This window comes from Oncorhynchus kisutch, linkage group LG6 (assembly GCF_002021735.2).
Source record: "Oncorhynchus kisutch isolate 150728-3 linkage group LG6, Okis_V2, whole genome shotgun sequence".
NCBI lineage: Eukaryota > Metazoa > Chordata > Actinopteri > Salmoniformes > Salmonidae > Oncorhynchus > Oncorhynchus kisutch.
The window spans coordinates 13,150,726-13,163,356 of NC_034179.2; the positions used below are offsets into that span (position 1 = coordinate 13,150,726).

Sequence of the window (12,631 nt, forward strand, 5' to 3'; positions counted from 1 at the left end):
ATGTATGGGGAGGAGTCTGGAATATATGGGGAGGAGTCTGGAATATATGGGGAGGAGTCTGAAATGTATATGTATGGGGAGGAGACTGGAATGTATGGGGAGGAGTCTGGAATATATGGGGAGGAGTCTGGAATATATGGGGAGGAGTCTGAAATGTATATGTATGGGGAGGAGACTGGAATGTATGGGGAGGAGTCTGGAATATATGGGGAGGAGTCTGGAATATATGGGGAGGAGTCTGGAATATATGGGGAGGAGTCTGAAATGTATATGTATGGGGAGGAGTCTGGAATATATGGGGAGGAGTCTGGAATGTATGGGGAGGAGTCTGGAATGTATGGGGAGGAGTCTGGAATGTATGGGGAAGAGTCTGGAATATTTTTTATATATTTTATTTAACCTTTATTTAACCAGGTAGGCTAGTTGAGAACAAGTTCTCATTTGCAACTGCGACCTGGCCAAGATAAAGCAAAGCAGTTCGACACATGCAACAACACAGAGTTACACATGGAATAAACAAACATACAATCAATAATACAGTAGAAAAATCTATATACAGCATGTACAAATGAGGTAGGATAAGGGAGGTAAGGCAATAAATAGGCCATGGTGGCGAAGTAATTACAATATTGCAATTAAACACTGGAATGGATGGATGTACAGAGGATGAATGTGTAAGTAGAGATACTGGGGTGCAAAGGAGCAAAATAAATAAATAAATAAATTATGGGGATGAGGTAGATTGGATGGGCTATTTACAGATGAGCTATGTACAGGTGCAGTGATATGTGAGCTGCTCTGACAGCTGGTGCTTAAAGCTAGTGAGAGAGGTAAGAGTCTTCAGCTTCAGAGATTTTTGCAGTTTGTTCCAGTCATTGGCAGCAGAGACCTGGAAGGAGACCGGCCAAAGGAGGAATTGGCTTTGGGGTTGACCAGTGAAATATACCTGCTGGAGTGTGTGCTACGGGTGGGTGCTGCTATGGTGACCAGTGAGCTGAGATAAGGTGGGGCTTTACCTAGCAGAGACTTGTAGATGACCTGGAGCCAGTGGGTTTGGCGACAAGTATGAAGCGGTGGCCAGCCAATGAGAGCGTACAGGTCGCAGTGGTGGGGCTTTGGTGACAAAATGGATGGCACTGTGATAAACTGCATCCAATTTGTTGAGTAGAGTGTTGGAGGCAATTTTATAGATGACATCGCCGAAGTCGAGGATCGGTAGGATGGTCAGTTTGGCTGCATGAGTGAAGAAGGGTTTGTTGTGAAATAGGAAGCCGATTCTAGATTTAATTTTGGATTCGAGATGCTTAATATATATGTATATGTATGGGGAGAGGTCTGGAATGTATGGGAGGGGTCTGGAATGTATATGTATGGGCAGGGGTCTGGAATGTATGGGAGGAATCTGGAATGTATATGTATGGGGAGGGGTCTGGAATGTATGGGGAGGGGTCTGGAATGTATATGTATGGGGAGGGGTCTGGAATGTATGGGAGGAATCTGGAATGTATATGTGTGGGGAGGGGTCTGGAATGTATGGGAGGAATCTGGAATGTATATGTATGGGGAGGGGTCTGGAATGTATGGGAGGAGTCTGGAATGTATATGTATGGGAGGGGTCTGGAATGTATAGGTATGGGGAGGGGTCTGGAATGTATGGGAGGAGTCTGGAATGTATATGTGTGGGGAGGGGTCTGGAATGTATGGGAGGAGTCTGGAATGTATATGTGTGGGGAGGAGTCTGGAATGTATGGGGAGGAGTCTGGAATGTATATGTATGTTGAGGAGTCTGGAATATATGGGGAGGAGTCTGGAATGTATGGGGAGGAGTCTGGAATGTATGGGGAGGAGTCTGGAATGTATGGGGAAGAGTCTGGAATATTTTTTATATATTTTATTTAACCTTTATTTAACCAGGTAGGCTAGTTGAGAACAAGTTCTCATTTGCAACTGCGACCTGGCCAAGATAAAGCAAAGCAGTTCGACACATGCAACAACACAGAGTTACACATGGAATAAACAAACATACAATCAATAATACAGTAGAAAAATCTATATACAGCATGTACAAATGAGGTAGGATAAGGGAGGTAAGGCAATAAATAGGCCATGGTGGCGAAGTAATTACAATATTGCAATTAAACACTGGAATGGATGGATGTACAGAGGATGAATGTGTAAGTAGAGATACTGGGGTGCAAAGGAGCAAAATAAATAAATAAATAAATTATGGGGATGAGGTAGATTGGATGGGCTATTTACAGATGAGCTATGTACAGGTGCAGTGATATGTGAGCTGCTCTGACAGCTGGTGCTTAAAGCTAGTGAGAGAGGTAAGAGTCTTCAGCTTCAGAGATTTTTGCAGTTTGTTCCAGTCATTGGCAGCAGAGACCTGGAAGGAGACCGGCCAAAGGAGGAATTGGCTTTGGGGTTGACCAGTGAAATATACCTGCTGGAGTGTGTGCTACGGGTGGGTGCTGCTATGGTGACCAGTGAGCTGAGATAAGGTGGGGCTTTACCTAGCAGAGACTTGTAGATGACCTGGAGCCAGTGGGTTTGGCGACAAGTATGAAGCGGTGGCCAGCCAATGAGAGCGTACAGGTCGCAGTGGTGGGGCTTTGGTGACAAAATGGATGGCACTGTGATAAACTGCATCCAATTTGTTGAGTAGAGTGTTGGAGGCAATTTTATAGATGACATCGCCGAAGTCGAGGATCGGTAGGATGGTCAGTTTGGCTGCATGAGTGAAGAAGGGTTTGTTGTGAAATAGGAAGCCGATTCTAGATTTAATTTTGGATTCGAGATGCTTAATATATATTTATATGTATGGGGAGAGGTCTGGAATGTATGGGAGGGGTCTGGAATGTATATGTATGGGCAGGGGTCTGGAATGTATGGGAGGAATCTGGAATGTATATGTATGGGGAGGGGTCTGGAATGTATGGGGAGGGGTCTGGAATGTATATGTATGGGGAGGGGTCTGGAATGTATGGGAGGAATCTGGAATGTATATGTGTGGGGAGGGGTCTGGAATGTATGGGAGGAATCTGGAATGTATATGTATGGGGAGGGGTCTGGAATGTATGGGAGGAGTCTGGAATGTATATGTATGGGAGGGGTCTGGAATGTATAGGTATGGGGAGGGGTCTGGAATGTATGGGAGGAGTCTGGAATGTATATGTGTGGGGAGGGGTCTGGAATGTATGGGAGGAGTCTGGAATGTATATGTGTGGGGAGGAGTCTGGAATGTATGGGGAGGAGTCTGGAATGTATATGTATGTTGAGGAGTCTGGAATGATTAGGAGGAGTCTGGAATGATTAGGAGGAGTCTGGAATGATTAGGAGGAGTCTGGAATGATTAGGAGGGGTCTGGAATGTATGGGAGGGGTCTGGAATGTATAGGAGGAGTCTGGAATGCATATGTATGGGGAGGGGTCTGGAATGCATATGTATGTTGAGGAGTCTGGAATGATTAGGAGGAGTCTGGAATGTATAGGAGGAGTCTGGAATGTATATGTATGGGGAGGGGTCTGGAATGCATGGGAGGAGTCTGGAATGTATAGGAGGAGTCTGGAATGTATATGTATGGGGAGGGGTCTGGAATGTATAGGAGGAGTCTGGAATGTATATGTATGGGAGGGGTCTGGAATGTGTAGGAGGAGTCTGGAATGTATATGTATGGGAGGAGTCTGGAATGTATATGTATGGGAGGGGTCTGGAATGTATATGTATGGGAGGGGTCTGGAATGTATAGGATGAGTCTGGAATGTATATGTATGGGAGGGGCCTGGAATGTATATGTATGGGAGGGGTCTGGAATGCATGGGGGGAGTCTGGAATGTATATGTATGGGGAGGGGTCTGGAATGTATGGGAGGGGTCTGGAATGTGTATGTATGGGGAGGGGTCTGGAATGTATATGCATGGGAGGAGTCTGGAATGTATATGTATGGGGAGGGGTCTGGAATGTATGGGAGGGGTCTGGAATGTATGGTAGGGGTCTGGAATGTATATGTATGGGAGGGGTCTGGAATGCATGGGAGGAGTCTGGAATGTATATGAATGGGGAGGGGTCTGGAATGTATGGGAGGGGTCTGGAATGTATATGTATGGGAGGGATCTGGAATGTATGGGGAGGGGTCTGGAATGTATGGGAGGGGTCTGGAATGTATATGGATGGGGAGTGGTCTGGAATGTATGGGGAGGGGTCTGGAATGTATGGGAGGAGTCTGGAATGTATATGTATGGGGAGGGGTCTGGAATGTATATGTATGGGGCGTGGTCTGGAATGTATATGTATGGGCAGGGGTCTGGAATGTATGGGAGGGGTCTGGAATGTATGGGAGGGGTCTGGAATGTATATGTATGGGGAGTGGTCTGGAATGTATGGGAGGGGTCTGGAATGTATATGTATGGGGAGGGGTCTGGAATGTATGGGAGGAGTCTGGCATGTATAAGGAGGAGTCTGGAATGTATAGGGAGGAGTCTGGAATGTATGGGGAGGGGTCTGGAATGTATGGGAGGGGTCTGGAATGGATATGTATGGGGAGGGGTCTGGAATGTATGGGAGGGGTCTGGAATGTATATGTATGGGGAGTGGTCTGGAATGTATGGGAGGAGTCTAGAATGTATGACAGGAATCTTGATTGATGATCATACTCTTGCTTGAATAACCTGTGTAGTTGCTACTACTGACAGTATTGATATTATTGACATGTTTGATTGACATAATGAGTGGGACACTCCCCTGGGAGGATATATAGGTACCTCCCACCCTTTTTCTACTCAAAGCTCTGAAGAAAACGATTGATGCGGAAATGTAAGCTGATTGTTTTCTTGTCCTGTCAATAAATCTATCAGATTTACTCAGCAACGGAGAGCTGCTTTTTCTTTATTTTCCTGGATAGTCACCAGTTGAAGTATCCTGGGGTAAGGAATGATAGTCACCAGTTGAAGTATCCTGGGGTAAGGAATGATAGTCACCAGTTGAAGTATCCTGGGGTAAGGAATGATAGTCACCAGTTGAAGTATCCTGGGGTAAGGAATGATAGTCACCAGTTGAAGTATCCTGGGGTAAGGAATGATAGTCACCAGTTGAAGTATCCTGGGGTAAGGAATGATAGTCACCAGTTGAAGTATCCTGGGGTAAGGAATGATAGTCACTAGTTTAAGTATACTGAGGTAAGGAATGATAGTCACCAGTTGAAGTATCCTGGGGTAAGGAATGATAGTCACCAGTTGAAGTATCCTGGGGTAAGGAATGATAGTCACCAGTTGAAGTATACTGGGGTAAGGAATGATAGTCACTAGTTTAAGTATCCTGGGGTAAGGAATGATAGTCACCAGTTTAAGTATCCTGGGGTAAGGAATGATAGTCACTAGTTTAAGTATACTGGGGTAAGGAATGATAGTCACTAGTTGAAGTATCCTGGGGTAAGGAATGATAGTCACCAGTTGAAGTATCCTGGGGTAAGAAATGATAGTCACCAGTTGAAGTATCCTGGGGTAAGGAATGATAGTCACCAGTTGAAGTATCCTGGGGTAAGGAATGATAGTCAGCAGATGAAGTATCCTGGGGTAAGGAATGATAGTCAGCAGATGAAGTATCCTGGGGTAAGGAATGATAGTCAGCAGATGAAGTATCCTGGGGTAAGGAATGATAGTCAGCAGATGAAGTATCCTGGGGTAAGGATGTTTTTTTAAACTCACACACTGTCCTCAGTGATGCCTGAGCTAGCTGTTTCTGGGGTTATGATGAAGGCATGGAGCTAAACCCAGGAACTTGACTCCTCCCTCTCTCTCTCTCACTGTCTCTCTCTCTCTCACTGTCTCTCTCTCTCTCTCTCCCTTCCTCTCCCTCCCTCTCTCTCCCTGCCTTTCTCTCCCCCTGTTTCCCCCTCTCTCCCTATCTTTCGCTCTATCTCTCTCTCCTCATTGATGATTAATCCAGGGAGGCTTTGGGATCATGGAGGAGATGTGTGTGAACTATGTACACTACTACCCCAGAACTCAACTAGAACTCTGTAAGAGTAACATTGACCCTGGATACCTGCAGAAGTACTTCAGCTTCATCAACAGGTAATATACAGTACATGGGCACCACAGAAGGCTGGTGAAAGGGATGACGGCTCATAATAATGTCTGGAATGAAGTGAATGAAATGGCATGTGTTTGATACGAATCCCTGATGTTTTTGATACGATTCCACTAATTCTGCTCCAGCCATGAGCCCATCCTCCCCAATTAAGGTGCCACCAACCTCCTGTGATGGGCACACCAACTTGGGGGAGTGGGCGGGCACGCGCGCACGTGCACACACGTGCACACACGTGCACACACACACACACACACACACACACACACACACACACACACACACACACACACACACACACACATACACACACACACACACACACACACACACACACACACACACACACACACACACACACACACACACACACACACACACACACACACACACACACACACACACACACACACACACACACACACACACACACACACACACACACACACACACACACTGTACTGTAGCTTCATCGGCAGGTAACACACGCACAGGATAGCTTCATTTCTAGGTAACACCCATCCTCTTTATTAAGAAGAGCTAGCTGTCATCTTTAACCAAACACACACTGCATCTTCATTTCCGTTTTTTGCTGACTCAGCTACCATTAGAAAATCAATCTCTGGAGAACAATCAATATTCTCCTCATCAAACAGCTGTTATTGTTCAGCAGATGAAATCCACTCACACAGACTTCACACGAACCAGCAGAAGAAAACTGCTCATTCCATTCCTTATATAAAACAATCACCAACACAAGGTCGAGAGGTGTGACAACTATGTCACATAAAACTTAAAGAGTTTGGGAACAGATTTGTGATGTCCCAATACCATGGCATCGTGTTTATGAACTGATATACAAAAACAGCAATGTTCATTTTTTTTCTCCTTCATTTAACTAGGCAAGTCAGTTAAGAACATATTCTTATTTTCAATGACGACCTAGGAACAATGGGTTAACTGCCTGTTCAGGGGCAGAACGACAGATTTGTAACTTGTCAGCTCGGGGGTTTGAACTTGCAACGTTCTGGTTGCTAGTCCAACGCTCTAACCACTAGGCTACCCTGTACGCATCAATCTGTACCATTCAATTTAAACAAAATTTATAAATTATCGTCACAAAACAATAAAAACATCTATACATGGGGCATTGAACAGTCAGACAGTGCAGACTGCCACGAGGAAACAGAATGAATGGATCATTTCTCTTGGTACTGTCCTTCGGTGGTTATGAAGTCATAATGTCCGTGCTCAAATGGACCTACAAACAGTATTGTTAGGAGATCTGAAAATCCACAATCAAAAGGAAATATGATTATACTCTTAGGTAAAGTATATATTTTCAGGGAAATCTCAATAGAAATGGTACGGAATAGAGAGGTTCGTGACCCTCGTAAGACATCACAGTAAAATAGAGGGATGTATTTATTTATTTATTTTACCTTTATTTAACCAGGTAGGCAAGTTGAGAACAAGTTCTCATTTACAATTGCGACCTGGCAAAAGGAGAGAGTAAATGGGTAAAGATGGGTTAGTCTGTAGACATCTGAGGGTTGGAATTAAGATTAGAGTGATTGGTTGATTGGCCAATATAATTGGAATCCAGTACGATTAGGATATAAACTATTTACAGTGCCTTCAGAAAGTATTCAGACCCCTTGACCTTTTCCAAATTTTGTTATAGCCTTTTTCTAAAATGTATTTTAAAAAATGTATCCTCACCAATCTAAACACAATACCCCACAATGAGAAAGCTAAAACAGTTTTTAGACATTTTGGCAAAATTATTACACATACAAACATAAAAACCTTATTTACATAAGTATTCAGACCCTTTGCTATGAGACTCGAAATTGAGCTCAGGTGCATCCTGTTTCTATTGATCATCTTTGAGATGTTTCTAACACTCGATTGGAGTCCACGTGTGGTAAATTCAATTGATTGGACATGATTTGGAAAAGAACACACCTGTCTATATAAGGTCCCACAGTTGACAGTACATGTCAGAGCAAAAACCAAGCTATGAGGTCAAAGGAATTGTCTGTAGAGCTCCAAGACAGGATTATGTCGAGGCACAGATCTGGGGAAGGGCTCCAAAAAATGTCTGCAACATTTAAGGTCCCCAAGAACACAGTGGCCTCCATCATTCTGAAGTGGAAGAAGTTTGGAACCACCAAGACTCTTCCTAGAGCTTGATCAGGGAGGTGACCAAGAACCCGATGGTCACTCTGACAGATGTCTAGTGTTCCTCTGTGGAGATGGGAGAACATTCCAGAATGACAACCATCTCTGCAGCACTCTACCAATCAGGCCTTTAGGTAGAGTAGCCAGACTGAAGCCGCTCCTCAGTAAAAGGCACATGACAGCCCACTTGGAGTTTGCCAAAAGGCACCGAAAGACTCTCAAACCATGAGAAACATGATTCTCTGGCCTGATGAAACCAAAATTAAACTCTTTGGCCTGAATGCCAAGCATCACGTCTGGAGGATACCTGGCACCATCCTTACGGTGAAGCATGGTGGTGGCAGCGTCATGCTGTGGGGTTGTTTTTCAGGGGCAGGCACTGGGAGACTAATTAGGATTGAGGGAAAGATGAACAGAGCAAAGTACAGAGAGATTCTGCTGCTTTTGCAACAGCTAATGGGGATCCTAATAAAATACCAAATAACAAACATGATTGAACATTTCCGGTGAGACCTGAAAATAGCTGTGCAGCAATGCGCACCCATCCAACCTGACAAAGCTTGAGAGGATCTGCAGAGAAGAATGGGAGAAACTCCCCAAATACAGGTGTGCCAAGCTCCCCAAATACAGGTGTGCCAAGCTTGTAGTGTCATACCCAAGAAGACTCGAGGCTGTAATCGCTGTTCAAGGCTGCTTCAACAAAGTACTGAGTAAAGGGTCTGAATACTTATGTAAATGTTATATTTCTGTTTTTCATTTTTAATAAATTAGCAAACATTTATAAAACCTGTTTTTGCTTTGGCATTATGGGGTATTGTGTGTAGATTGATGAGTATTAAAAAAAACATTCAATCAATTTTAGAATAAGGCTGTAATGTAACAAAATGTGGAAACGTCAAGGGGTCTGAATACTTCTGAAGGCACTATATAACTGTATAACTATATAACTGTATACACTTATTCCACATTTTGTTGTGATACAGCCTGAATTAAACAAAACATCTCACCCATCTACACACAATACCCCATAATGAAAAAGTTAAAACATGGTTTTAGACATTGTATTGAAAATGAAATACAGAAATATCTAATTTACATAAGTATTCACACCCTTGAGTCAATATATGTTAGAATCAGCTTTGGCAGTGATTACAGCTGTGAGTCTTTCTGGGTAAGTCTCTAATTTGGATTGTACAATATTTGCACATTATTCTTTCAAAATGTTTCAAGCTCTGTCAAATTGGTTGTTGATCATTGCTAGACAGCCATTTTCAAGTCTTGCCATAGATTTTCAGGCCGATTTATGTCAAAACTGTAACTAGGCCACTCAGGAACATTTAACATCATCTTGGTAAGCAACTCCAGTTTATAGTTTGCCTTGTGTTTTAGCTTATTGTCCTGCGGAAAGGTACATTTGTCTCCCAGTGTCTGTGATTTTGCCTGTGCTTAGCTCTATTACATTTATTTTTTTACCTTAAAAAACTCGCTTGTCCTTGTCGGTGAAAAGCATACCCATAACATGATACAGCCACCACCACGCTTTGTATTCAGGACAAAGTTAATTTCTTTGCTACATTTTTTGCAGTTTTACTTTAGTAATTGTATGTGGGGTACAAAGAATGAGTGAATTTTTACTCCTGAACTTAAATAGGCTTGCCCTAAAAAAATACTTATTGAATACTTATTGAATCAAGATATTTCAGTTTCGTGCTCAGTTATTTGTGTTTAATTTCTAAAAATGAACATTTCTAAAAATGAAAATTCCACTTTGAAATAAGGATTATTGTGTGTAGACCAGTGACACACAATCTACATTTTATCCATTTTAAATTCAGGCTGTAATACAACCAAAATGTGGAAGACGTCAAGGGGTGTGAATACTTACTGAATTTATATTGAATTGTAATGTTTTCCACCAAGTCATTGGGGCATGGAGTCTACAAGGTGTCGAAAGCATTCCATAGGGACGTTGGCCCATGTTGACTCCAATGCTTCCCACAGTTGTGTCAAGATGGCTGGTAGTGGATTTCTACTCCGAACAGCTCGTTCCATCTCATCCCACAGATGCTCAGTTGGATTGAGATCTGGTGACTGGCAAGGGCCACTGCAGTAAGATGAATTCACTGTCATGTTTATGAATCCATTCCTGGACAATCCTAACCTTGTGTCAAGGACCATTATCCTGCTGAATTTTTTTTGGGGGGGGGGATGGGTACACTGCTGCCATGAAGGGATGCACCTGATTGACAATGATGTATCCTGTGGCTTTCAAACGTTGCTCCACTTTTATCACTGAGCCCAATGTGCGCCATGAAAACACACCCCACACCACCACCTGGTACCAGCAGGATTGGGTAGGTTACTTTCTAAATGTAATCTGTTACAGGTACTAGTTAACCGTCCAAAATTGTAATCAGTGACGTAACTTTTGGATTAACCAAACTCAGTAACATAATCTGATTACATTCCGTTACTTTTAGATGACTTTCCTCTTAATCTTAAGAGGCATTAGAAGAAGACAAAAAAGCAATTTCCCAATTGAATGACATCTATTGCAGGATAAATCAATGTTAAAGTTTACACAGCTGGCCATACATGGATTTAAACTTTTACTTTATGGGTTGTTTATGTAGGCTTCTTCTAACCCATCACTTTCTACCACACATAATAATATGATTAAATTATATTTTTACATTAAAAACCAAAGTCTATCAGAAGTTTAGTCATTCCAATAAATGCATTTTATTTTGTATTTATTTATTTAACTAGGCAAGTCAGTTAAGAACAAATTCTTATTTACAATGGCGGTCTACTTTTATAACCCTTGATCTTCAAGAATAGGACTTGGAAATATGGAAGTATAGATTAGCCAAACTGTTTTACCTGAGCATGACCCCTAAACTAAGGACGTATTAGCCAGCCCTACTCTGTTGTTTATGATTTTGTTGTCATGAAGGACTGATTGGGCTCAAGGATTCAAGGATTCAATGTGTTTGATGAAGGCCACTGTCAACATTGAAGAGGCGACTCCGGGATGCTGCAAAGAAAAAGCCATTTCTCAGACTAGTTCTTCAAATGTATCGGTAATCTGATCAAATAAATGTTGCTGGTAATGTAACGGATTACAGTTACCGTTTTTTTGGTAATCCCTTACATGTGGTCCGTTACTCCCCAACCCTGGTTACCAGCCTGAAATGTTGACACGTGGCATTATGGATGCATGTACTCTGGGTTTTGTCCATACTCTAGTTAAGCGTGAAACAGCAGGAAGTGGGATTCATCGGACCAGCCAATGTTTTTCCAATTCTCAAGTGTTTATGTTCCATAGCCCACTGCAACCGCAGTTTCTTGTTTTTTCCTGAAAGATGTGGAACTCTATACGGTCGTCGGCTGCCATTACCCCATTCATGTCAAGGTACAACAAGTTTGCATTATTTTATGGCTCTTTGGGCACCAATGTTGGACTGTCAGTTGACTAACTGTAGCCCTTCTATTGCTCTGCACAATGTGTCAGCCTCCTTTGTTCTCATTAATAACCCACTTTCGACCACTGGCCTGCCATTGGCTGGATATCCTTTGGGTAGTGAATCATTCTTGATACACGGGACACTGTTGAGATTGAAAAACACAGCAGCGTTGCAGTTCTTGACACACTCAAACCAGTGCGACTGGCAGTGACTACCATACCCTGTTCAAAGGCGCTTAAATCTTTTGTCTTGCCCATTTGTCCTCTGAATCCATGTCTCGATTTGTCTCAAGGCATGAAAATGCTTCTTTAACATGTCTCCTCCCTTTCATCTTCACTGATTGGTGGATGTAACAATTTACATCAATAATAGATCATAGCTTTCACCTGGGTTCACCTGGTCAGTCTATGTCAAGAAAATAGTTTTTAATGTTTTGTACACTCAGTGCATACAGCGCATTCTGAAAGTATTCAGACCCCTTTACTTTGTCCACATTTTGTTAGGTTACAGCCTAATTCTGAAATTGAATACATTTTCCCCCCTCATCAATCTGCACACAATACCCCAGAATGACAAAGTAAAAACAGTTGTACATTTTGTTTGCTAATTAATAAATAAAAAAAACGAAATATCACATTTACATAAGTATTCAGACCCTTTACTCAGTACTTTGTTGAAGCACATTTGGCAGTGATTACAGCCTAGAGTCTTCTTGGGTATGATGTACAAGCTTGGCACACCTGTATTTGTGGATTTTCTCCCATTCTTCTCTAATGATCCTCTCAAGCTCTGTCAGGTTGGATGGGGAGTGTTGCTGCACTGCTATTTTCAGGTCTCTTCAGAGATGTTCGATTGGGTTCAAGTCCAAGCTCTGGCTGGGCAACTCAAGG

The 12,631-nt window shown here is 42.6% G+C and overlaps 1 protein-coding gene across 1 annotated transcript in view; it reads left to right on the top strand.

The window, feature by feature from the left end:
• dbh (dopamine beta-hydroxylase (dopamine beta-monooxygenase)) overlaps positions 1-12,631 on the top strand; it is a 60,485-nt gene that overhangs the window by 23,852 nt on the left and 24,002 nt on the right. Inside the window, exon 10 of the mRNA XM_020486890.2 lies at positions 5,947-6,074. Coding sequence (XP_020342479.2) covers positions 5,947-6,074 — 128 coding nt within the window. The remainder of the gene's footprint in view (positions 1-5,946; positions 6,075-12,631) is intronic.